This window comes from Cololabis saira, chromosome 5, assembly GCF_033807715.1.
Source record: "Cololabis saira isolate AMF1-May2022 chromosome 5, fColSai1.1, whole genome shotgun sequence".
Taxonomy (NCBI): Eukaryota; Metazoa; Chordata; class Actinopteri; order Beloniformes; family Belonidae; genus Cololabis; species Cololabis saira.
Genome location: NC_084591.1, coordinates 39484860 through 39511465, shown reverse-complemented (window position 1 = coordinate 39511465; position 26606 = coordinate 39484860). Strand labels below are relative to the sequence as shown.

General features: G+C 43.6%; 1 protein-coding gene across 19 annotated transcripts in view; it reads left to right on the top strand.

Moving 5' to 3' along the window:
• Positions 1-24087, top strand: part of shank3a (SH3 and multiple ankyrin repeat domains 3a) — a 184023-nt gene extending 159936 nt beyond the window's left edge. For 11 of the 19 annotated variants that reach the window (XM_061722002.1, XM_061721999.1, XM_061721998.1 and 8 more), the window contains 11 exons: positions 1273-1355; positions 3221-3345; positions 4331-4466; positions 7864-7944; positions 8122-8145; positions 8507-8658; positions 8915-9020; positions 11513-12039; positions 13082-15174; positions 22268-22302; positions 23769-24087. In XM_061722002.1, coding sequence (XP_061577986.1) covers positions 1273-1355; positions 3221-3345; positions 4331-4466; positions 7864-7944; positions 8122-8145; positions 8507-8658; positions 8915-9020; positions 11513-12039; positions 13082-15174; positions 22268-22302; positions 23769-23941 — 3535 coding nt within the window. In that variant the 3' untranslated portion in view covers positions 23942-24087. Of the gene's footprint in view, positions 1-1272; positions 1356-3220; positions 3346-4330; positions 4467-7863; positions 7945-8121; positions 8146-8506; positions 8659-8914; positions 9021-11512; positions 12040-13081; positions 15175-15255; positions 15610-15630; positions 15678-22267; positions 22303-23768 lie in introns of those variants that run through there. The other 8 variants (XM_061722004.1, XM_061722001.1, XM_061721997.1 and 5 more) reach the window with 4 other exon arrangements.
• Positions 24088-26606: the final 2519 nt, after the last annotated feature.

Sequence of the window (26606 nt, the reverse complement as noted above, 5' to 3'; positions counted from 1 at the left end):
TAAAATGAATGATGAGATGAGGACTATTCCATGTGTACGGACAAAGATATAAATATATAAAAATAGAAACATTTTTCACTGCCTGGTATCTGCTTGGTATCCTCTAATGCCAGAGAATCTTTTACGTGTTGTTTGCAGGAATGGCAACATTGCAAAGTAGTGAAAGCGGAACCAACTTTGATAAGTAATACATTGCATATCTGAAATGCAAAAGTTGATGCATACAGACAAATAAGATGAAGTTGAAGGCGTTGGTTCATACTGTCTGTAAACAAATAACAGTCAAAACAAATGCAAGAACTGCTGAATTTTCTTTTCATGCATTTTCCATATCAGCCCAATTTTTTTTTCATTCAAGAATGTACTAAAAAAACAAAACTTGTTGCATTCATGAGGGCCTTCAGGGTGCAAACTGGCAGCAGCTCCTCTCACTTTAGTGAGCTGGACAGACATGCTCGACATTTAAGCGCATTGGTCCTCTGTCACTGCTCCTTATAGTTAGTTTGGTTAAAAGGACTGGTAGGGAGAACAGTTTTTTGCACATTAGAGCCCTTAATGCTGGTTTTGCTTTGCTGTTGAAGACTGTACTAACGCTGCTTGTGGCTCAAAGGCATCTAACAAGTGTGGGCTTGAAATCTTTTCACCAAAAGGTTTGTGGAAAAAAAAAAAAAAAAAGGACAGCTCAACATCAGGCAGCAGCCTCCTCCTCTGATCACCTAACAGTCTGTGATGAACTGCTTCACTTTCTTCTTCATCCTATTTCCTCTGTTATTAGTCGAGGAGCAACATTGCACATTACCATTTCTGTCTGTTTCCTTTTCAACATCCCTCAATACAGTTCATAGCTCATAGTCTCATTTGTACTGATCAAGCGGGAATTTGATTCACTCCTAGGATTTATCCCAAAGATACTTCAATCTCAATATCACTTTTGCCTGCTGTCTCTCACACACTTGCTTTTGCTTGCTCTTTCTCTGCCCTCGTGTGTGTGTGTGTGTGCGTGTGCGTGTGCGTGTGCGTGTGCGTGTGCGTGCGTGTGCGCGTGTGTGTGTGTGTGCGTGCGTGTGTGTGTGTGTGTGTGTGCTCTCTCACTGTTACTACAACTCCTGGAAATGCTGAGCGTGTGTGCCTCCATCCCTGCCCACTTCTCACCCCCTAGCCGGTCGACCCTCCTCACTCCAGTGCCCTCTCCCTCTCCCCCTCGCTCTTCATGTGTGCGAGGAGGATGCTGCTGGATTCATATCTGCTGTCCCTCTGCTCTTTCTCTGACAGTGACTACATCATAGAGGAGAAGAATGCTGTTTTACACAAGAAAGAAAACGAGGGGTTTGGCTTTGTCCTGCGGGGAGCCAAAGGTGAGGCATGCGCACGCAGACACACACACACACCACTGTCAGATTATCCGCATGCTCTGCCTCTGCGTTTCTAAGGTTTTGGGCGTTTTTGGTCTCATGAGTTGGTAGATGATCTGAGTTGCTGACTTTAGCTCAGTTAGTATTGTGGTGAATGTTTGAGTCTACAACGAAACAGCTTTGGTCAACACAGACACACTCAATCATGTGTGTGTGTGTGTGTGTGTGTGTGTGTGTGTGTGTGTGTGTGAGAGAGCGAGAGACAGCATGTTGCCCCTCTCTTGGCGTCATCCTTGGGTGAGCTGTCAGCTAGCTGTCCCATCTGTTCTTTACACATGGCATCAAGCTTTAGTAGAAAACACTCTTGTTTCCCTCCTCTCGTATTCCTCATTTTTTTGTTTGCTCTGCCTCTCCTCATTTTTGCTCTTCCATGTCCTTCCTGTCCATTATCCTCTCCAAATGCTGTCACACCTTCCGCCTTTTAACCAAAAATTGCCTTTCTACTCATCTCAGTCACCGCAAATTCATTTTACTCACACACGTGCCAGCTCCCTGCTCTGGCTGGTTACCATGGCAACCCTCTCTCAGGCCGCTTGACGGGAGTCTGAGTGTGCTTTACTGCTCCATCACTCACTACCATGAATCTTGGCTCACCCCACTCTCTTTTTCAGTCTGTCTTTTACTCCCCAGTAGCCTTAAACACATGCGCTGCAGTTCACTTGGCGGTCCTCTGAGATCTCTCATGTGTCAGTGCTTCAGTTGGATTTGCTCCCAGATTAAATGGAGTTTGGGATGGCGCAATCACTTAACGAACTCACCCCGTGGACTGTATGTGTGCGTGTATATTTTTGGGAAGCTGTTTTTAGATCTGCTAGCGCAAGCATGTTTTTTGTACTAAAGTTGATACAGTGATAATTGTTGTCTTAGATGCAGCACCAGTGTATCCACTCATATTCCTACATCATATTCCAAAGATGCCCACAGTTAATTTTACAGACCTGGACATGCTGCAGATGTATTAGTTGTGTCATTTTGGAAAAATAAATAAAGCATGAGGGAATCTTTTAGCTTAGCCGATTCAGAGCTGAGGTTTTGTTTAAAAACTCCTTAAGCAACTAATCAGCATCCACATTTTCTGTGCGTTTTTTATTTTTTTCTCTTTGTTTGTGATTAGGGCTGTTCGATTAATCGATTTTAAATCGTAATCGCGATTATGTAATTAGAACGATGTTAAAACATGAAAATCGTAAAATCGATTTTTCACTTTTTAAATTTTTTTTTTTTTTACCTTGTCTGCACACATATTAATGATTGATGGAAATACCTCTCAATACCTGCGACAAGTGCCCCATTACACACCTCTACCTCCTTCATGGGTTGCATTATTATTTAGCATGCAAAGACCCAGTTTAGTTTAATTAGAAAATGTCTTGTTTTATTTAATTGGAAATATAACTTACTGTATGTTTTTCCAGAGATAAAACTTTATATTTTATTATATTTTTTAAAACTTTTTTTCAACTTATTTTACAGAGTTTTGCACTTTATTCATTCATTTTTGGTTTAATAAGAGCAACGTTTGCACTTAAAGCCCAATGGGGCAAATGTTCAATAAAAAAACAGCATATTTGAAATCATTTCTTTGCCTTTTGTCAATTCACAAAATAATCGTAATCGTAATCGAAAATCAGATTTTGAGAGAAAAAAATCGAGATTTTATTTTTGGGCAAAATCGAACAGCCCTATTTGTGATCTTTTCTTGTAACTGTTAATCTCACATTTTGTTGGAGCAAAACTTAATAAAAAAGAAGTTGTAGGACTTACTTCGCTGGTCTGGGTGTGTGTAAAACTTCAGTGTTTCTTCTTAGCCGAGACACCCATTGAAGAGTTCACCCCCACCCCGGCGTTTCCTGCCCTGCAGTATCTGGAGTCTGTGGATGTGGAGGGAGTGGCCTGGAGGGCTGGTCTTAGGACAGGAGACTTCCTCATTGAGGTAACTAAGGACAGTTTTTTATTTGTGTCTTCACCTGAAGTAAAACCAGAACACAACTCTGCTACATTTGTGGAGACTGAGTTCAGTTTTAGGTGTTTCTCTCCTCCAAAACACTTGGCTCCAGTTAATGGGTCTTCATAATATTTGCAGACCTTGATGACAAACTATCGGTGGTCCAATAAGGTGTGTCGGAGCAGAAAGGCATCTCAAACATGCAGAACGGCAGGTCCTGAGAACTAGAGCTGAAACACACTTCCAGAGAATGTTTAGTTAAAATGTTTGGACATAAATAACGCGATAAAACTTTCCATGCGAATGTGACATTTGTTCATGTGCCAGAACTTGTGAACTATAGTACTTTTTGGGTTCAATTCCCGCCGGCGCAGCAGGTAGTGCAGCCGTCTCACAGCAAGAAGGTCCTGGGTTCAGTTCCCGCCGGAGACGCTGTGGGCGCTGAAGTGCGTGTTAGTTCCCCCATGACTTCAGCACCACACCCTGGGTGGGGTTGGTGAAAGGATCTTTCTGTGTGGAGTTTGTATGTTCTCCCCGTGTTCTCCTCGGGTAGTTAATGTGAGCTACCCTCACAAAAACATGCAACAGTCCTGGGTTATACATGTCCCCTCTGGCCAACCGGGGCCCCCAGATGGGATGGGGAGGATTCGGCCGGAATAACGTGATCCTTCCACGCGCTACGTCCGGCCGGAGAATCCTCACCCTGTCTGGTGAAAAGAAGCGGCCTGCTCACTCCTCAGGTTAAGGAGGAGACCTGAGCTCAGTGCAGGAACTCCCGGGGTTGGTAGAGGATGGAAATGCCCAGGACTGTCACTTAGGTAGGAGCACGGGGTGGTAAAAATGGGGGAAAAAACGGGATAAAAATATTTAAAAAACAAAAACAAAACTATAGTACTTTTCATGTCAGCAGCACAGTAAAACGAGGCAAGGTTGCACTTGTCTCGGCTCTGTTTCTGTCTCCTGTTGTCTCCAGGTAAACGGGGTGAATGTGGTGAAGGTGGGCCATAAGCAGGTGGTGTCTTTGATCCGGCAAGGGGGCAGCAGGCTGCTGATGAAGGTCGTTTCTGTCACACGTAAACCTGAGTCTGAAGAAGTTGTTCGAAAGAAAGGTAAAGACAGGAAGCATTGAATTTGCTGCTCTCTATCCTCCTTTTTAAAAGTGTCTGCTGGCATTTGATCTTAAAGGCTAAGGCGCTGTTATACTGTTATATCCATGTGTAGTTTCTGTAAACCCTTACTCACCTGTTATTCAGCTTTAAGAACCTTATAATGTTTGGCTGTTTGATGCACAGACGGAGATAGGTGTGTTTTCACTGTCTTACAGATTTTTTTTTAGCACTTTTTCCTGTTTTAAATTTCATGTAGTTTCCATGTCAACCACAGCTCACTATTACTTAGCTCCCACGTAGTCCTGGCACAATGACCTGCGTACGCTCCAGACGCGTGCGTGCTCGCGTGTGAGACTGCACATGCATGCTACAGTGGTGCCCGCACCTCCTTTGTGACGGCTGAGTTACAGGGACAGTGATGAATGCTTTTGACCCAGTTTCTCTGGGACGTTTCTCCATTAACGACATCCTCCTGCTTCTCTCTTCGTTTGTCTTTCTCGGACAAAGTGGTGATCGTAGACCGTATGGGGGTCCCAGTCCTCGGTGTTGGGTCAGTTTGATTCTACAGAGGCTTTGGATTCAAGCAAGCATGACTGCTTGGAGCTGTTATGGACTAAGGGTCTCCCCAGTGGTTACTGTGCCTGTCACCGTTGACAGCTATGCGTCCAGCTTTATATCCATTTGCACAATCTAGCCCCTGCAACAGGATAAAGTGGTCATAGAGTAGATGTATATTGAATAGATGTCATTCTTTTGGACAGATTTCATTTTGCAGGTCTGTGTGAACATATTGATGACATAAGGAGGCACTTTTATGTGTGTTGCTAAGCCTTGTGTAAACAGCAAGGGCCCGAGAATAATCGACAAGCTTGACTTTTTTTTAGTGTGGAGGACCAAAACTGATAATTCAAAATAAAAGCAAAAATATATATATATGTTTCTTTCCTTTTCCTTACACGTGTATATTCATGAAGAAATGTATATATTTTGTTTTTCCTTTTCCTTATACATGCATTCCTTGTTTTTACATTCCCTCGTCAATCTTTTTACTTTAACATATGCATTTCTGCCTCATTATCCAAATGTGGTAGAAATGCATAAGGAAAAGTAAAACGATGAGATGAGGAAATGTAAAAACAAGGAATGCACGTATAAGGAAAAGAAAAAACAAAGTATATACATTTCTACTTCTATTTTTAATTATGTCAGTTAGGGCTGGGCGATATATCGAGATTTTAATATATATCGATATATTTTTCAAACGCGATATGGTACGAGACAATATCGTTTATATCGATTTAAAAAAAAAAAATCTTTTTTTTTTATTTTTTTTTTATTTTGATATAGCTTATTTTGTGACAAATTGACTTGAATGTTTTATTTGAGATTTGCACAAATGTTTTGTTATTTGCACAACTGTCAACCTCAGTGGAAAAGTCTGCCTGTTACTGTCTACATTGTATTAATTGCACAGTGTATTTTAATTTAATTGTTATGCAGGAAAGGGATATTTGTTTTATTTTATTCAAGAAGCATTTTTATTCTATATATGCAGGCAGTTTATTTTTATTTCATTTGTTTTATACATTTTGATATTGTGCAGACCTCTGTTAATAAAGGAACCTGTGTGACATTTGGCACGAGGCTTTGTATTAAAACTGACTGTTTTTTTAAGGGTTTGCCTCAGAAAAAAATGAAGCTAACAGAGATGCTATGCTATAATGCTTTGGGGGAAACCCCAATTATGGCACAGAAAAAATATTGAGATATCGAGTATCGCCATTCAGCTAGAAAATATCGAGATATGACTTTTGGTCCATATCGCCCAGCCCTAATGTCAGTTTTAATCCTCCATATTTTAGAGCATCCTCACAACAGTGACTTCAGTATTTCATTATTAAAGTAAAACAGAAGAGGGTGAAAAGAACATTTTCCACAAGCGCTCAGCCACTTCACTGAGACAAAGTCGCCATACTGTGCTTCACATTGACACAAATGTACAAACACATGCTGACACAGGCAGACTCTCAAGCAAACACAGATATTCTGCACCATGCGTGGCCTCACTACTGCCACGGTTGCCATGGTGACTACACTGCATGTTTGAATTAAGCATTACATTACAGCAACAGCAACACTCTCTCTCTCTCCATCCGAGTCGGTTTCTGTTCCTCTCTCTTCCTCCACCTCCTCCATCTCCTCTGCTCCCTGCTTCTGTGGCCACAATGAGCAGGCTGCTGAGGAAATGAAGATGTTTGAAATGGACATTACCCAGGGATGTCGTATGTACGCTAGATGAGCAGCTGCTGACGATGGCATGATAGTTATGCTCTAGCGAGGCAGTGGGGCATCTGTGGGATTTAGAGAGCCGTCGCTCCCCACTGACTGGTGCATTGACTTTTAGCTGGTCGATCTCAGACAGAGTGAGCCGATCCATTTCTCTTGTGGGTTATTGTGAGAAAACTTGGCTAGGTTATAGCATGTAGAGATCACTGCTGGCTGTGCCTTTATCCCCATTGCATGGCATTTTGCTGTTACTGCTGATTTTTGACTGGAGTACACGGCGGTCCTGTTTCAGTTTAATTTATGACTGTCGGTTTAACGCCTTTTATCTGCAGCCTGTAACTTTGCAGCTTGTTTTTTAAAGCAAACATTTGGTAGATAGGATTTACTGCCTTAAACAGGATGGCAACAGCTCATTTGACTCGTGTGTGTCTGTGTGTGTGCTAGGATTAGAAAACTCCCATGAGCTTTGGCAAGGCAAAATCTGCAGTGCATAATTTTCCTTAGCCATCACATTTACTGTCATCATTTTGTCCGTTGACCCACATGTCATTATGTCCTGCTTTAAGGTGTTTTCTGTGTGGGAGGATGTGCATATGTAACATGAAGTCTTTTAGCATTTCTGTCTGATGCATATCTGCAAAATTCCAGACAGATTAAAGCTAAGATGGATGAGTTTCTCCCCCTCCATTCTGCACACTTTTTATTCACTCTTCCTATTCTGACAGACAAATTATGCTGTTCAGTGTTAAATTTGAGGACTCGGAGAGCTTGAGATGTGACTGAGAACACCGGCTTGTTCTTTTACTGCCAATGGGCTACTCAGAGGGATATTCTTGCACCACAAAGATTATAATTGAGAGTTTTGAAGACAGATTGACAAGGTAAGCATCAGCAGATAAGCAGAGAACAAACATGAAGAAGATGGGCTTCGACCGTGGATTGAACAAGATCTTGACTAAGTACGAGGCATCTGGCTCATCTGAAATTGACCAAATCAAAGCAGTGAAGACGGGATGGGCTGACCGTCTGGGAGATGCCAAGAAGGCACTGAGTCGCAAAGTCAAAGGATTTTCATTCCCCGCAACTTCATCCTCAACACTTTTCTCCACAGCTCCCCCACCACCTAAGAGAGCTCCCAGCACCACCCTGACTCTGCGCTCCAAGTCCATGACTGCTGAGCTGGAGGAACTGGGTGAGTTCCAAACAACTGGCACATAAACAACGCTCTCCTCCCCCTTTTCTGTCATGATTCTGAACCTGCTTCGTCATTAAAACTTGGCATGCATCCTAATTTTAGATAAGTCACTTGTGTTTGCTCGTTCTTGTCATTTTCCCTCCTCTGCTGACACTATCTTTTTCCCTAACAAAGCTTCTGCACGGAGGAAAAGAGGAGGTGAGTCTGAGGCAAGGAACTGACACTTCTCTGGGCGTCATAGGGACGATCTATCACTGCTGTCTCAATACAAGCAGCGTTGATTACATGAGAAATGAGAACAGATGGACTATTTTTTCTGTCTTTGTCTCTTTTTTTTTCCCAACTTATTTGTCTCCTTTAACTTTTTGTCCACTAGGAGCCACCAAGGAAATAAAACAGAATTGTTTTGAGACAGTGCAGTCATCTTGTACAATAGCACAGAGCATGATTTTATTCTTTATTGTCTAGCTTCATTTTAGAAATGCCTTTACATTGTATCTTTTGACATGCATGCCAGACATGAAGACACATTTCTATGGTCTTATTTCTCTGCATTTAGTTCTGGCTCATTTTCTTCTATCAGAGAGACTAGATGAGATGTTGGCATCGCAGGAGTCTATGTTGCGTTCTCAGCCCGCAGAGGTAGATTACAGAGCAGCCACTGTCAAACAACGGCCTACCAGCAGGAGAATAACACCAGCAGAGATTAGCGTGAGTGCGCCTACACACACCACGTCTAAAGACGGTACACGGCTTCATGCTGGCATTCTTACAAACTCAGTCTGACATATAATATACTTTTCAAAAAAAAATAAAATGACCTATTTGACATGCAAGACTGCACACATGTACAGCATTCTGCTATTTTATATGTCTCCTGTTCATTTTTATGGGTTTTATGGAAAAGTATTTAATTATGTTAAAAGTGCAGTTGATAATACGGTAAATTCTGGATTTTGTGTCCCAGTCACTGTTTGAGCGACAAGGAATGACTCTACACGGAGGTCTACATCCAGGGATCGAGAGAGGTCACATTCCACTTCCGAAGGGCATGTCCAGGACCAAGTCTTTCGGTAAAACTTTCATTCATTCTGTACTTACACCAAAACAAACAAACCAACAAAAATGAATGATGATGTAATCTTATCTACAAGCCAAAGTCTAGATCAAGTGTGTCAGAAATGAAAATCAAAAACGTTCAGGGATTCTTAAGTTGGCTTTTGTTGTTTTGCTGAAAACAAAGAAGCAAAGATATTTCATGTTTTGTCTAATCAGCTGAACACACATCTCGTCATCCTTTCCAATAAATAATAAGTAATTTTCATCATAGGTACATTTCAACTATGAGAGACAGATTGGGGGGGGGTTAATCCAGGAAATCACATTGTAGGATTTTTACTGAATGAATTGGTAAAATAAGTATTTGGTCACCTACAAACAAGCAAGATTTCAGGCTTTCACAGACCTGTAACCTTTTCTTTAAGAGGCTCCTCTCTCCTCCACTCATTACCTAGATTAATGGCACCTGTTTTAACTGGTTATCAGTATAAAAGACACCTGTCCACAAACTCAAACAGTCACACTCCAAACTCCACTATGGTCAAGACCAAAGAGCTGTCAAAGAACGTGAGAAACAACGTTGTAGACTTTCACCAGGCTGGGAAGACTGAATCTGCAAGGTCCTGGAGTGGCCTAGCCAGTCTCCAGATCTCAACCCCATAGAAAATCTTTGGAGGGAGTTGAAAGTCTGTGTTTTCCAGCGACAGCCCCGAAACATCACTGCTCTAGAGGAGATCTGCATGGAGGAACGAGCCAAAATACCAGCAACAGTGTAGAAAACCTTGTGAAGACTTAAGGCTGAATTATGCTTCTGCGTCAAAATGGCGCCGTGCCTACGGCGTGTGGTTTGGATCGACGCAGACGACACGCCGTCACCTGCGGCGTCACTGACGTGCACCTCCTGAAAATTGTAACTACGTGTCGAGGAGACGCCGACCACACGCAGACCGAGAGGGCTGTGATTGGTTCGTTTGAAAGCGAAGCATTTCCGGTTTCCGGTTTGAAGCAGTAGTGAACTTCCAGGGCTCTTTTCTTCGTTTATATGTGATTTTTTTTGTTTTGTTTTTTTGCACAATAGTTGTCCTTATTTCTTTGATTTACTGTGACCGGAAAAAGTCGGATAAACCATTCAGAAAAAAAGATCGCTAACTAGTGGCCGCGGGGGTACTGCACCGCGACCAAATGGAGAGACGGAGAAGTCTGAAGGGTTCAGCACGGCGTCACGGCTGCGGCGTGTGCTCTGTGTTGGTTTGACGCAGAAGCATAATTCAGCCTTTACAGAAAACGTTTGACCTCTGCCAAAAAAGGGTAAATAACAAAGTATTGAGATTAACTTTTGTTATTGACCAAATACTTATTTTCCACTATAATTTGCAATTACCTTCTTTAAAAATCAGACAATGTGATTTTCTGAATTTTTTTTTTTTTTTTTTTTCCTTTTGTCTCTCATAGTTGAAATGAACCTATGATGAAAATGACAGGCCTCTCTCATCTTTTTAAGTGGGAGAACTTGCACAATTGGTGGCTGACTAAATACTTTTTTGCCCCACTGTATTATTTAGCTCATTCAAGGAATCTGGGGGAATTAAAGCATGTTAAAGGCAAGGGCACAAGTCTAAGGTGTGTCTGTGATGGTAAGGTGATGCAAGATAATGTTGACATCTCTGGGCTCAGGCGCAGGGTAGGGATCTTCTTATGATGGAAACGTGCATTGTGGTTTAGTGAATTAGTATCCCAAATATTTTTGGGGAAGAAAATTACCTAAAAATGGCCTTCCAGACTGTCATCAGGACATCGTCTCTGATGTCTGCATCACACAGTAAAAAAACAGGATGTTAAGATCTTAGAGCTGCATATGCTGCTTTCAAGACCACATTTTTCTCAGGAATGTCTATGCATTTTTAAACAAGACTATGCAAAACCACACTCTGCACAAGCTGCAAAGGCATCACTTGAAGAAGAGGATATGGCTACCAGACTGGTCTTCTGCAGTTGTGATCTTCCCCTAAATGCAATATGGAGAGAATTCTGATAGAAAATTCCAACAACATTGATCCCAGAGAAAGGTTTGCAGGAAAGATAAGACAGAATAACAACTGAGACGTTCCATTACTTGGTGTCATCAAAGCCTAAATGTATTTTAGTGCTGTGAAAAGGGTATGATCATCTTAAAAAGATGTAAAAGCTATGTAGCATGCCTGAAATGTAATGATTAAATGAGATGAAGTTCACAAGATAAAACATGAAAAGTCTTGGGTTTGTCTGCATGAAATGAAAATATTTTTGCAACACTTTTTCTCCAGAATCACAGAGTTGACGACATCAGCATAATCAAGATTCAGTAACTTTTAGGCTGAATGAATGTCAATTAATTGCTGAATATTGACACGTCAACTTATTAGAGACTCTTGTAACATTATCGACTATAAAAGTCAGCATACTTACAGAGCGTCTTTTTCAGAGAAAAAAAAACTTAGTTGATCTGCACTCTTCTCTCTCTGTTCAGGTGCCACGGAGGAGGATCGACTGTCTGCCCTTGCAGGCGAGCACAGATTTCCACGCAGTTCCTCCATGACAGACAGCCTTAGAGACCACTCACAGCCCCATCCCATCCCTCCGCCTCCACAAACGGCCCCTCCTCCTCCTCCTTACTACCTTGACACTGGTCCCCCCCCAGCATTCTGCCCCCCTCCTCCCCCATCTAGGACCCAGAGTCAGGGCCACGAGCCCGGCGGACGTTCCAGCTTTAAACCCTCCTCCTTGGACCTGCCTTATGAGGCTGCTCAGCGGCAGGCCACGCAAATTGAGAGGCAGAAGAAGGCCCGCTCCATGATCATCCTGCAAGACTCCTCCCATCAACCTGTTGAACCCACAGAGATTCCCCGTCCTTCTGCTGCTACCCCACCTGAGCGAATCAAAAGAAGGGGGAGGGTTATTGACAACCCTTATGCAAACGTGGGTCAGTTCAGCATTGGACTGTACACACCCACCAAGCCACAAAGGAAAAAAAGTCCCCTGGTGAAACAACTACAGGTAGTTTAAACGTGAAGATAAGCTTCTCATTTTATTTCTATCTTTCCTACTTTCATCTCTCAAAGGGTTGAAACAAGACAGCTGGACTTCCTGAAACAGTTGAATGTAGGGTTGTTCGATTAATCGATTTTAAATCGTAATCGCGATTATGTAATTAGAACGATGTTAAAACGTGAAAATCGTAAAATCGATTTTTCACTTTTTTTTTTTTTTTTTTTTTTTTTATTTATTTTTTATTTTTTTACCTTGTCTGCACACATATTAATGATTGATACCATATTAATGATTGATGGAAATACCTCTCAATACCTGCGACAAGTGCCCCATCGGAGAGGCTCTTTAGTGTAGGAGGGGCGTTGTAACCATGGTGATATACTAACATGCCACCGGGCATCCCTCAAGCCAGATGCCGTAGACCGGCTCGTGTTCCTTGCAAAAAACTTGCAAATGTGAATATCAAATGTAATGACTGACATTACAAACCTACCTCCTTCATGGGTTGCATTATTATTTAGCATGCAAAGACCCAGTTTAGTTTAATTAGAAAATGTCTTGTTTTATTTAATTGGAAATATAACTTACTGTATGTTTGCAAGTGCTGATTTGCTGATTTTTTTTTTTCCAGAGATAAAACTTTATATTTTATTATATTTTTTAAAACTTTTTTTCAACTTATTTTACTGAGTTTTGCACTTTATTCATTCATTTGGTTTAATAAGAGCAACATTTGCACTTAAAGCCCAATGGGGCAAATGTTCCATAAAAAAACAGCATATTTGAAATCATTTCTTTGCCTTTTGTCAATTCACAAAATAATCGTAATCGAAAATCGGATTTTGAGAGAAAAAAATCGAGATTTTATTTTTGGGCAAAATCGAACAGCCCTAGTTGAATGTTTCCTTGCACCTTCGGGATTAAAGGTGAAGCAAGGAAATGGAAGCCCAGTTTCCTCGTTTCAGCCTTCGGGAGTTACTACGACCTTGATGGCTGAGAGTTTTTCTCCTTTTCATGACCATCTCTGTTTTTGTTCTGTCCACTGCAGGTAGAAGATGCACAAGAAAAAGCTAGTTTGGCCTTAGCTGCTGCCCACTCGCGAGAGAGCTCACCCTCAGGACGACACCCACATACCCACGGGCACACACACACCAGCCGTGCAGACTACTACCAGCAGCAGTTGATGGCTGAGCGAGAGCGCTTGCGTGGAGAGATAATGTTTCAGGGTAAGGGCCCGTTTGCTGCTGCGATCGCCGGAGCGGTGAAGGATCGTGAGCGTCGCCTAGAAGAACGGAGGAAATCCACTGTCTTCCTTTCTGTTGGGACCATGGAGGGGACATCTGCAACCGGCTCCGATGCCCCCTCCCTGACTCAGTCTCATTCCATCGATGAACGGATGCTGACCCGGGAGCTGGGACAGCTTCCTCCCCCTGCCTTGGCTCTGAGCCCCTCACCTAGTGGGACCACCTTTATCCATCCACTCACAGGAAAGCCTCTCGACCCAAATTCACCACTGGCTCTTGCGCTGGCCGCAAGGGAGAGGGCGCTCACTTCTCAGAGTCAGTCTCCGACTAGCAGCCCAGAGCCTCGGACTAAACAAGAGCGAGTAGGCCAGGGTGTGATGTTCACTGACACTCAGACCAAAGAGTCTCCACACGGGGATGGTGCAGCAACTCCCCCTTTTTCACCGAAAAGCGCCAAGGCAACGGGGTACGAAGTTGGATCCTCCCCTGCATCTGTGTTAGCCCCTCAGCCCACCAAAACACCGTGGGCCTCATCGCCATCGCCCGTATCATTTCGCCAAGAGATGGAGGCTAGAATTGAGGAAAGGAGGGAAGAAAAGGGTCTAGAAGAGAAAAAAAGTATGTTGATCAGCATTGTGGATACGTCGCAGCAGAAGACAGCAGGGCTAATCATGGTCCATGCTACCAGTAATGGGCAGGCCATCGCGGTGGCTCCAGAACTTGAACAGACACCTGTGCCTACATCCACGGAGCCCAGCAAATCCCAGAGTCCCCGGGCTAAATCTCCCAGCCCCACCGTGCCCCCGCCTCAGCCTCAGCCGCAAACTCAGCGTCCAGCCAGTCCGGCCCAAGCCAAGAGTCTGGCTCAGGGAAGCTCAGAAGAGGACGTGGATCCGTACACAGTCACCCTGCCCCCTGCCATGTTATCCTCCAGCGACGAGGAAACGCGGGAGGACCTACGAAAGATCGGAGTGGTTCCTCCACCAGATGAGTTTGCGAATGGACTGCTGTCGGAAACACAGGCGGCGTCCCCGGCTAAACCTTCCACCGCTCCCACCACCCCCGCAACACCGACATCGCAAACTCCCTCAACTCCGACAACCCCGACCGTGACTCCCTCCCAGCCTCAGCCTCAGCCTCCCCAGCCCCCGCCTCCACCCAGTGCAGCGGCCGTCTCAGGGAAGCCCTCCGACCCTCTAGAGCCCCCGCCAGTGGGCGAATCCGGCTCTGCGGCTGACTCGGGCGTGGAGGAGGCCGACACGCGCAGCTCCAGCGAGAGAGAGCGAGATTACCATCTCGAGACCACCAGCACCGTCTCAACCGTTTCCAGCATGTCCACGTTGTCCTCGGAAAGCGGCGAGCCCGCCGACACACACACCACGCACACCTCCTATGCCGACGGGCAGACTTTCGTGCTCGACAAGCCGCCAGTGCCTCCTAAGCCCCGGCTCAAGTCCCAAGTGGGAGGCGGCAAAGGCCCGGTCACTTTCAGGGACCCTCTGCTGAAGCAGAGCTCCGACAGTGAGCTACTATCGCAGCAACAGGCCGCCGCCCTGGCCGCCGCTGCAGCTGGAGGACATGGGCTCCCCGCCGGCGGATCCGCTTCTGTGACTGGTTTGGCCCCCACCAAGCCACGCTACCTCTTCCAGCGCAGGTCCAAGCTGTGGGGGGACCCGGTGGAGCCCCGAGGACCTGGGGTGGGGCTCGGTATTGGGAGTTTGGGCAATCTCGGTGGACTTGGACTTGGACTCGGTGTGGACGAGAGTACAAAACCGTCTGTTATGGGAGAGCTCAGTTCACGTCTACAGCAGCTAAATAAAGACACAAGGTCACTGGGGGAGGAGCCGCTGGGATCATCACTCGACCCGGGGAGGAAATCACCCGTGGCAGGTGCCAGGTAAGAGAACATACTACGGCAAAACCCAATGAGAGAGCAAAAGATTACAGTAAAAATGATGATGACGTGTTTCATTCCTAGGTTGAAAGAAAATCCAAGTGCCCAGCCCCAGCAAGGAGGGACATGCATTCATTAATCAACATTTGAACTTTAAAATTCTCCATCAATCTCATCAATCTCAGTCAGACATCCTGCTAAATAAATATGTAAATGAAAAGAGGTCACTAGAACTGATAGCTCTCCTTTACATGAGAATAATCTTTCAATAGCAGTCATCAAGCGCTAAATTTGTCTTTGTGCCATTGGCATCTTTAATAAGGTACAAAAAAAAGCAACTCCAGGAATATCTGAAGCATCTGAGCCACAGATGTGTTTCATCTCTTATCTCTCACTTATTTGTGGCGGTTTTTTCTCATCGTTCCTGAAAATACAATAAAATCCTCTATATTTCTGCAGATGTGAGGACACCGAAGAAAGTAAACCTTAAGCGTATAGAGCCTAGGGTAAACAAAGTTTTTTTTTCTTTTTTTGTAAATATACTGTACTTCTCATAACATTCTTATGAACTAAGCCCACTGAACTATAATAACACTCTCATACATTTGTTCCATGTGTTGTTTTTTTTTCTTTACAGTATTGTTACTTTGTTTGCATCGTCTCAGTTCTTCAGTGTGAAACCTTTCCAAGCAAGACTGATGGTACAACTTTCAAGAAATTATTCATTGTAGTTAAACACTTATAGAGCCTTAGATCGTAATGTTCCTAGTTTCCTCCTTGTAACTGTTAAAAAGGTAGTTTTCTGCAGTTTATGTGTGTATGTGCAGGCGTGTGCAAACAATGTGCATCCTCTATCAGTACTGAGCTTTTTAGTATCAAGACATAATAATGAATAAAAAAAAACAAAAACAAATACAACCTCACATGAACAACAAAGCGTGTTACATTAAACCAAGTAATTGTTTAACTAAATCGGGAAGTTTTTTAAGCAGTTTGAGAAAAACTAATGTTGAAAGTGCTGTGTTCAGGGGCCTCATCTATAAAGCTTGCTTGCGCAGAAAAAGCGCCTGAAAATTGCGGAAGCCGCCATCTACGCAAAGCCTCGGATCTAAAAAGAAAAAACTAACCGAAAAATCTGCTTATCTTTACGGCAACTCGGACCCTCCCGTAAGAATTTAGTTAAGACACGGGGAACTGGCGACGCAGGCTGTGAGGTTGTGAAACATCGGTCTCCGTGAAAGTCACGGTGGCGGGACACCCTCTCATTCATTCTGACGCCAAACAGGCTGCAGGAAGCCACTGCGCATGCTCAGTAGGCTAATCCATATGCATTTATGGGCGTGTAGAGGGCGGGATATGAGGCGGATTCAGCTGCGCAGCCTTCCAGCTGGACTGTGATTCATAGAGGAACGTTGCGTGCAAATCTGCTTGCACATGGTTTTATTGATCCGGATTTTTTTTTGCGCCCGGCATTTTCGGCTTTTGAGTGTACATGCACTTTTAGTATGAATCCTACGCAGTCCATTTTAAATGAGGCCCCAGGTCTGGGTGATTTGGATAGTTAAGACTCTCCTCGAGCACCGTGATCCTGGTCTCTGGCATGGTTGGAGGAGGAGTAATCGGGTTCAGTATTGTTGCATGTATATTTGAAGGAGGGCGCACATGTATGCGTGACATGTATACAGTTCCTTGTGACAATCTCTTAACAACATAGCTGCATAACCAAGAAAATCCAAAATATGAGAGGGCTGTATCTGACCAGTGCAACTCAACAAACCCACGAAGTCAGTGCCATTGTCATAATATCCTGATTCTCTGAGACTTCACGCTTCAATTACACAAACAAGTGAGTAATGTAATGACTTGATGACATGTGTGCAAGTTTCAATTGTGCTGAAGCTTGATAAAGATTGGAGTGATAGGGAGCCAGCGGAGGCATTGGGAGGGATGGTCGATGGTGGCACAACTTAATGTGCTGGTGTGTGTGTAAGTAAGTCCTTGGTGTTTCCGTGGGGAATCAAGAGGACGAGTAACAGCCAGGCCCTGACAAATAAATGTTCCTGATTAACTGATCACCATCAAATGTAGGGGAAGGGAAATCAGAAATGATCTAATTAGATAAGCTTTTGCTGCCCATCGAGGGTTATAAAGCCTTTTCCTATCAAATTGAGTCCATCATTCTTTTTTACACAGTTGAGTAAGGAGTGGACATCCCGGCAAGTTCACCCCAACGTCAGGCAGTAGAGGGCTCTGAGATTAAAGGCTGAATTATGGTTCTGCGTCACACCAACGCAGAGCACACGCCCCAGCCGTGACGCCGTATTGAACCCCTTCAGACTTCTCCGTCTCTCCATTTGGTCGCGGTGCAGTACCCCCCGCGGCCACTAGTTAGCGATCTTTTTCTGAATTGTTTATCCGACTTTTGCCGGTCACAGTAAATCAAAGAGATAAGGACAACTATTGTGCAAAAAACTAAAACAAAAAAAATCACATATAAACGAAGAAAAGAGCCCTGGAAGTTCACTACTGATTCAAACCGGAAACCGGAAATGCTTCGCTTTCAAACGAACCAATCACAGCCCTCTCTGTCTGCGTGTGGTCGGCGTCTCCTCGACGCGTAGTTACAATTTTCGGGAGGTGCACGTCAGAGACGGCGCAGGTGACGGCGTGTCCTCTGCGTCGACGAAAACCAGACGCCGTAGGCACGGCGCCATTTTGACGCAGAACCATAACTGAGCCTTAAGCTGAAAACAAACCTCAGAGCCACATCTCCCATTCTACAGATCTGAATGAAATGTCAGGTGTTTAATGTTAAAGCTCACAAGAGTGCAATCAGAAGAACCAAAAGTACAAGAGTATGGCTTGTTTGGAAGACTTCTCAGGACGAAGCCTCTCCTGTCGAGTAAAGAACATGGCAACACGGCTTGGGTTATCAAAGTTGCCTCTGATAAATCTGGTAAACGTGTAAAGACTTCTGAAACCATGTTAGCTGGACAGAAAGCACACATGTGGAGATGTTTTGGGATAATGCACAGTGCCACATTTACCAAAAACAGATACACTATCAGCACAAGTACCTCATACCAGCCGTGTGGCATGATGATAATTTGAGCATATTTCATAGCTACCATCCATCAGAGAACCATCCAGAAACTGAGCTGATCGTGAGCTCCGTGAAGTATTGTAGAGTCAAATATGAAACCATTCAGCTTACCGCTAAAGCCTCGTCAAATCTGGGTCAGGGTCATGCAATAAAACAATCACCCTCAGCACACTAGTACATATACATATTCTGAAGAAGAAAAGTACTTGTAAATTGGATGTAACCATAATGATAACAAATATTAACATGCAAGATTGTTCATCTGAGGTTTTATTTACCTAAATGCCGACTCAATGACTTTATATTGTGTTCTGATGTGTAAAACCTGAAAACTAGGATGGTTAACTTTCACATGATGTGTGGTGTACTAGATTATCTGCTGATGCAAACAAGGTAACAGTCCTAGAAGCATGCCCTTCCTGAAAGACTTTACTCATCTCTTACTTTTTATCATGTTCAAGTTCTAACCAGCGACCCTGCTAGTAGCTTCCCTCTCCCAAAGTCCTTGTTCAAATAGTTCAGTGCACCCTCCTATCCCCAGCCCTTTACAGCCATCACTGACATGAACTTGATAAGATCAGAACCTGCTTTTCTTCTTATCACCAACCCCCACCCTCCAGCAATCACAGATTAAAGGATGTATTTTCAGAAGTGATAGAAATGTGACTCTGCTATAATGGTGTGTTTTGTTAAGGTGCGCGCTTCATCATCTTTGCATTCACAGCTTTGCTTCTTTTTTTTTTAAGTACAAGACAAAATTCTTGCCAAGAAAACTGACTTTTGATCTTGCCGGCATTCACTTCGGTTGCTCAACAGGTTGTTTTTTTTAGTTGTTTTTATGGCATGGTGGGTTTTAATTAAACATGTAATGCCTGTAAGATGGATCCTTTCTTTTGTTGGTTGACTTTCAGTCCTCACATCAGTAGGAGGAGCACATTAATTTGCCATAAGGAAGGAATTTATCAAAAGTAGCATAAATAACAGTATTTGTAGAAAATAATAAGCATTGCTTTAATAGTTTATGTTGTTCTGTAATGACTCTTGCACTTGGAAATACTTTGTGTTGTAGCTGTTGCCCTAAACCAGATTACTTTGGTGTCTATTAGAGCAGTGTTTCCCAACTCCAGTCCTTAACAGACTATTCCAGACCTTAGTCACATGCTGTTGATGACGCCTGATTAGAATCAGGTATGTTGAACCAGGAAAACATCTAAAACATGCAGGGCAGGGGTAATCGGGGGCGGGGTTGGGAAGCATTGTCTTATGGCGCTTTTGCATTAGTACCGCCTTAAGGCTGAATTATGCTTCTCCGTCAAAATGGCGCCGTGCCTACGGCGTGTGGTTTGGGTCGACGCAGACGACACGCCGTCACCTGCTGCCTCACTGACGTGCACCTCGCGAAAATTGTAACTACGCGTCGAGGCGACGCAGACCACACGCAGACCGAGAGGGCTGTGATTGGTTCGCTTGGAAGCAACGCATTTCCGGTTTCCAGTTTGAATCAGTAGTAAACTTTCAGGGCTCTTTTCTTCGTTTATATGTGATTTTTTTTGTTTTGTTTTTTTGCACAATAGTTGTCCTTATCTCTTTGATTTACTGTGACCGGAAAAAGTCGGATAAACCATTCAGAAAAAGATTGCTAACTAGCGGTCGCGGGGGGTACTGCACCGCGGCGAAATGGAGTGACAGAGAAGTCCGAAGGGTTCACGACGGCGTCACGGCTGCGGCGTGTGCTCTGCGTTGGTGTGACGCAGAACCCTAATTCAGCCTTTAGCCCGGCTCGGCTCCGCGCGGCTCGTCGCGGCTCTTCCCGTTTGTCCCCGTGTGTTTTTCCACAGCCAGGGGAGAAGTGGGCAGGTTGGGGTGAAGCTGCTGTGACGTACTCGATTGCGCAACCGCTTTGTTCATGTCGGCGCTGATCAGAAATCAGCTGGAGCCGCGAGCAGCTGAGAGTAAAACAGCCCGTCTACATCCCTTTTTTAATTCTCTCGTCAGCCACCAGGTTTATGAACATCTGCACCTCAGAGTTGGATCACCAAACAGACGTTTTGCGCTTTATAATAAAATCGCCGTGAGCCGCGGGTCACTCTCGCGCTGACTCCCACTTCCTGATTCAAACGTTTGACGGCCCCCCCGACCAATCAGAGGCGCGAAGGGTGGTGACGTCGGAAATAGTCCCTGCTCAGCCCTGATTAGAACCTCACCAGAATGGTTACAGAAATAGTATCGGCTTAGAGCGGCTCTACCCGCCTCAGCCCCTAGTGCAGAAGCGCAAAACGGGGCCATGGCGGGTAGAACCGAGTTAAGGCGGTACTAATGCAAAAGCGCCATTAGAGTCTGGCCTGTTTCCACTGAGCTGTTCGGTACGGTCCGGTACAGTTCAGTACGGTCTAGAACGGTCCAGTCAATTCAGGTAAGCGTCTCCACTGCAAGTCAGACCACCACGGCCCGTGCCAGGTGTAGACCAAATCCCCAACGTTGAGCATTTACGATGCCCAGTAGCCGTACCATGCCATTTTATTATGGACCTACAAACAACAGGGACCCAAAAATGGTACGGTATGGTTTGGTTTAACTGGACCATTTTATTATGGAAACACACAAAATACCGTACTGTACTGTAACGGACCATACCGGACCACTCAGTGGAAACGGGGCTTTGTAGTCTAAGCATCTTGATTTTCTACAATAGTGTGGGGTTAAAAAACGATTCACTCCAAAAGTACTAATCTGTCACCTAAAATATCACCTGATCCGTCTATGATCCGTCAGATAACCCCTTGGTTTGTCTTGTGGTTTTGGGTACTGAGATATTTTTCTGTACTTCTGGGTCCGGCGGGTTTTGGAGCTGGGCCTTCCAGGATTGGGCTAGTTCTGGCACACTGCATGGATGCTTGTTCTGGGCTCTCTTTGTTGTGTTCCTGGAGTCACACCCAAACAGTCTTTGCTGTCTGGAAACTGTAGCATCCACATTAATGTCAAGATCCAAGATTGAGATGATGGCTCTTACATCATATGAAACATATCATTTAGCATCTAGTTCTGATTGGGCTCACTCTCCCACCTTTTCCATCCCATGAGGCATTTGCCTATGGCTGTGACGAAGATGATCTTGCACACCATTATTCCTCTCATTGTGTCTTCCTGCATCTGCATGTATTTATACTCACCGATTAGAGCTTTTTACACTCAGCAAAGGCATGCCGGCACTTTGATAATGTTCCTCCATCACTGACCCCTTCCATTATGTGCCCAACTGAAACCACTCCAAAATCCACACTGCTATATTTTGTCTTACTTGTATCCACCTGCTGTGTATGATAGCTTTGAGTGGTTTAAAAAGAAATGTGTGGTTCTCATTGAACTTTATTTGTTTTTTTTGGTTTCTGTTCATCTTTGTTTATGTACATTACATAATTTTCTAGTGTTTATGTTGAGGATGGCCATAGTCCCTGACCGTATTGTTTAGAGGACGCTGCAATTCTTAAACCATGCTAAAACAGAGCAGGAATAGTATTTCTTGAAAGCGGAAAATATATCATGCAGCACATACAGACGTTGGTATGTGCAAGCAAGAAAAAAAGAGACCTTGATAATCAGTTCAAAAGTCAAGAGACATGTGCCTTCCTTTTATTTGTTCCTTTACGTGTTTGTTTTTCTTCGTGCAGTGTTTTATATGTGAATAGTGTTCTCATTTCTCTCTCATGTTGCCTGATGAGACCTTCCAGTGCCGAAACCGACTCTGCTCTCTTTGTAGTGCCCACAGACACAGCTGAGCTCAGCATATGAACATATACGTAAGAGCGACACAGCCACATGCTTGCATATATGCACACACACAACAATTGTCAGAGACAGCAGAGTTGGTTGGAGCAGATATTAAGTCTGGATGGCAGGCCCCGTCTCATGGAGTGGTGCTAACATTCTCTCCATTGCTCTTTCTCTGCTCCACCTTGCATGCTCCGCCCCGCTGCTCTGATCTGATTGGTCTAGAACTGCCTGTGCGCCCAGGAGGGCAGGACGACTGTGTAAGTGCGCATGGAGCTCATCTCATATCCGTTGGCTCCCTGTTGTCTGATCATTATTTTTTTTTCAGCCACCTTTGTTTCCATTCACTCTTTAGTCCATAGCAAAAGTTCCAAACACAACAACTAGATAGATAACTCTGGCTTGAATAAGATGCATGAATAATACAAAGAGTACTGCTGTTAGTCCTCTCTGCTTCTTCCTGCTTCCATCAAAATAGAAAAAGCTTGTATGTTAACCTTTATATCCGCTCCATCCATGTTTTCAAGCCCTTCTTCCATTAAATTATTAGTGTACTAATAATTAATCTCAATGACTGTTCCACAGTTAATACTTTTTTCTTTTTTTCTCAAACAAATGTTTGAGTGTAAAACTGTAGAAACTGTAGTAATGGCCACATGAAAGAAACTGGAGTAAAAGTTGCACATCAGGCAAACTGCTCTCCTCTAAATAGTGGAATAGTGTCCAGTCTCTCTGGCAGTTGTTCTTTTTCAGACTACAGGTGGTAAGATTGGGTTGATTGGTAATTAATATTCCAATAAACATTTTTGTACGCCGCTGAATTGGGTCTAAGCTGCACTTTCAGCATCAACAGCATAAGTAAGGTATCCATCGTAGGAGAAAGACTTTGAGTAACGTCAGGTGGTCAGCCTGTAATAACCTTTAAATAAAAATGTCTCAATATCTGAAACTCAGACTTGTCACTGCCAATAAGTACACTTTGTCTAATGTCTAATGTAGTTTTCTCTTTCTAACAGCCATTAACCTCTATCCTACACTGCCTTTAATGTTTAACATAATTTAAGCGTATTACCGTATTTTCTGGACTATAAGCTGCACCTGCATATAAGCCGCACCCGCTCTATTTTTAAAAAAACAATAAAAAAAAGATATACAAGCCGCACCTGCATATAAGCCGCACCCGCTCTATTTTTAAAAAAACAATAAAAAAAAGATATACAAGCCGCACCTGCATATAAGCCGCATCCGCTCTATTTAATAGAAAAGATATGCAAGCCGCAGATATTTCTGTTGTTAGATTAGATATTTACTACATGTACAGAAGGATTTTGAGCTGTAAATGATGTACATGTTTGTACCTAAATAGATCCTTTCCTAACAGTGTCTTTTAACACGGCAGCAACTTTGCTGATTAAAACGGGACAGAACCAAGAGAAAATAACCGAGAAAATAAATATCTATTTATCTGTTTGAAATCTGCTTCTACCTACTTCTATCTGCTAAAGAAGAAGTAGCGTATTCTTCTTTGCATTTATTTTGTCTTAGTTTTTATTCTAATTCCGGTTAGCACTCCCCCTAGCGGTTGAAGAAAAATCCACACCTTTGTATAAGCCGCATGGTTCAAAACCTATGAAAAAATTAGCGGCTTATAGTCCAGAAAATACGGTACTTTGCTTTCATTTAGTGAGCGTTTTTTTTAAATGATCTCTGTCTGTGTTCCCACCAGACTTTTCAGCAGCTTGGGTGAGCTCCACACCATTTCTCAGAGAAGTTATGGAACCACGTACACCATCCGCCCCGGAGGCCGCTACCCCATCACCCGCCGCACCCCTAGCCCCGGCTCAGGTTCACCTGATCGGGGCGACCCCCTCGGACGATACTCAGGCTTCGGCCTGCTGACCTCACCGACCACACCGCCACAAACCATCCTCAAGTCCTCGAGCCTCAGCTTACCGCAGGAGCCTAAAGAGGTGCGCTTTGTAATGAGGAGCTCGAGCGCCCGTTCCCGCTCTCGCTCCCCATCACCCTCCCATTCCTCCGGGTTGGGCTCACCTCTTTTAGCCCTACGACCCTTCCACCAAAAGCCCCTTCATCTCTGGAACAAGTACGATGTTGGAGACTGGCTGGAGAGCATCAATCTGGGGGAGCACAGAGCAGGGTTTCAGGAACACGAGATCGAAGGCTCTCATCTCCCGGCTTTAACCAAGGATGACTTTGCAGAGCTGGGAGTGACACGAGTGGGACACCGTATGAACATCGAGCGAGCACTAAAACAGCTGCTAGACAGCTGACCCCTGCCCTGAAACTGAGAAACAGATGGAGAGAAAGGATAACGGAATGATGCAGAGCTGATGAAAATGAGAGAAACGATAGGAGCTGCTCCTCTTTTACTCTGGCTGCTTTTATTTTCAGCATTACAAATGCTCGCCCATGGCTTTTGGACCACACTTGCGTTCCAGTTAAGCAGTAACACCCCTCACTTGGCACTGAAGAGGAGTCAATACATTCATCCAACTCTGGTCATTCCTTCTTGTCCACCTCACCTTCTTACTTGCAGCCGAGTAGATTTGACCTGACACTGACATCTGCTCCATTTTTTTCTCTTCCTTTTTTTTTGCCGAGTAGAATCGCATGGGCTCCAGTTAGATTATTTGATTTTTGAAAATTTAAGTTGTGTCCTTTGTAACGCCCACATTTTTTCCTTTCCTCGCTACCTCCCCCCCTCACACACACACCATGGATTAGGCCTCCCGAAAGCCTTTTGCTGTTTGAGCAAAAGAGGAGGAGGTAGAATATTTTTTTTCATTCCAAACAGAAAGCTCAGTTGCCTTTCAAATTATTTATACAGAAATCAACAACGATGAACACAGTACCACGGAAATAGTGCTGACACAGCTCTAAAGAAGTGTGTCTTCTGTATTCCTGTTAACGTTTTTAAACCGAAGACTTCTGACCCCAGAGGTGGAGCGGGGCAACGTGAACCACGGGAGAAAACCCCTCCGCCTTGGTACCCAGACTGTGCTATCTATTGTATTTGGAGAATGTTTAACCAACACTCGTGGCTTTTTTCATATTCAATATTTTTGGTTTTCCAAAGGGAATATTATATATATATATATATATATATATATATATATATATATATATATATATATATATACATATATATATATATATATATATATATATATATATATATTATATAGGTATTATATAATAAGATATATGTATCTAAAAATAGCTTTCACAAGAAAAGACAATATTGCAGATTAGTGTAATAAATGAATCTGCACCTGTTTTCTGATTTCTAGTGTAGAAGACAGAGAGATAACTTAAAATCTATTTATTCCATCAATAGTGTTCTCATTTCTACTATTTTATGATATATACTTTTTCTTTTAAGTAAAAAGTATATAGATACAGAAATTGATTTTTTTTCATTGTATCCAACCTTCTGTACGGTCACCATTTCTTGAAGTGTAGCATGACGAGTTGCATCATCTTTTGGACAATTTGTTGTTTGTTTTAATTTCTTATGGTCTTCCGTTGTAAACTAAAGGGCATCCTGTAATGTGAGGCTAAGACCCCCAGCTGACGTCCATCCCCACCGCCTCAGCCACAGATCTCTGTGTCTTTAATAATATACTGTGAGGGCAGCCAAATGAGTCAGCTGATTGGTTAAAAGGGGGGGCTCCTCGTCGTGGGCCTCTTTATAACTCAGGGATGGAAGTTTGTGGTACTTGCATGAAGAGATTGGTGGCTGTTTTAATACAATTTATTTAATTATCTGAATTATCTGAATAATATTAGCAAGTTGGTGAAATTTCCATCCCTGCGGCCCCAGGTAAAGCCTCTCTGGCCATGTTGCACACATACTGGCATCCAAGCAGTCAGGTAGAATAAATACATTTATCTGCAAGAGTCTGAAATGCCACGGCAGAACATCTGTGTAGTTTCTCAGGCTGAGGGGATGGCGAAGCTTGTCTAAGGTCTTTAGAAAAAAAAAAAACAATCTGTATTTTACAACCTTTTACAACCACGGCCGCTACTTCCCTTTATCTCTACTGTTGTCTTAGTGAGTGAAGAATCATCATAAACAGGGGCAGCCAGAACCTATCTGATAGGTTGTAAATCAAAACTACAGTGAATTTTCATACAAATACAAATCTACAATTGTACTCATGAGTAGCTTCTGCTGGCAGTGAGAATCAGTGAGTTTTATTCTCGCAACAAAGTGGAAAACAATCTAATAAATTTGGCATAGCCGTCCTCTCGGAGTATGCCAGGAAATGCTTACCAACAAAAACCTCTGCTCATCAGAAGCATTCAGCCAGAGTGCCGAGGCTCTTTCGCTTGGCAAAATGGGGGGGAAAAAAGTTGTGTGCTCCTTTCCTTTCTTTTAAGCAGGAAGTTTTTAAAAGCAGGTGGTGAATAAATCGCTGTATCTGGGTTGTAGGAATAGCACTCACTGCCTCACTGTGACCTCACTGATTACTTTTACGTTCGACTCGTTTCGTTATGTTCCAAGTGTTATGTCCTCTGATTTACGTGAAACCTTCTGTTC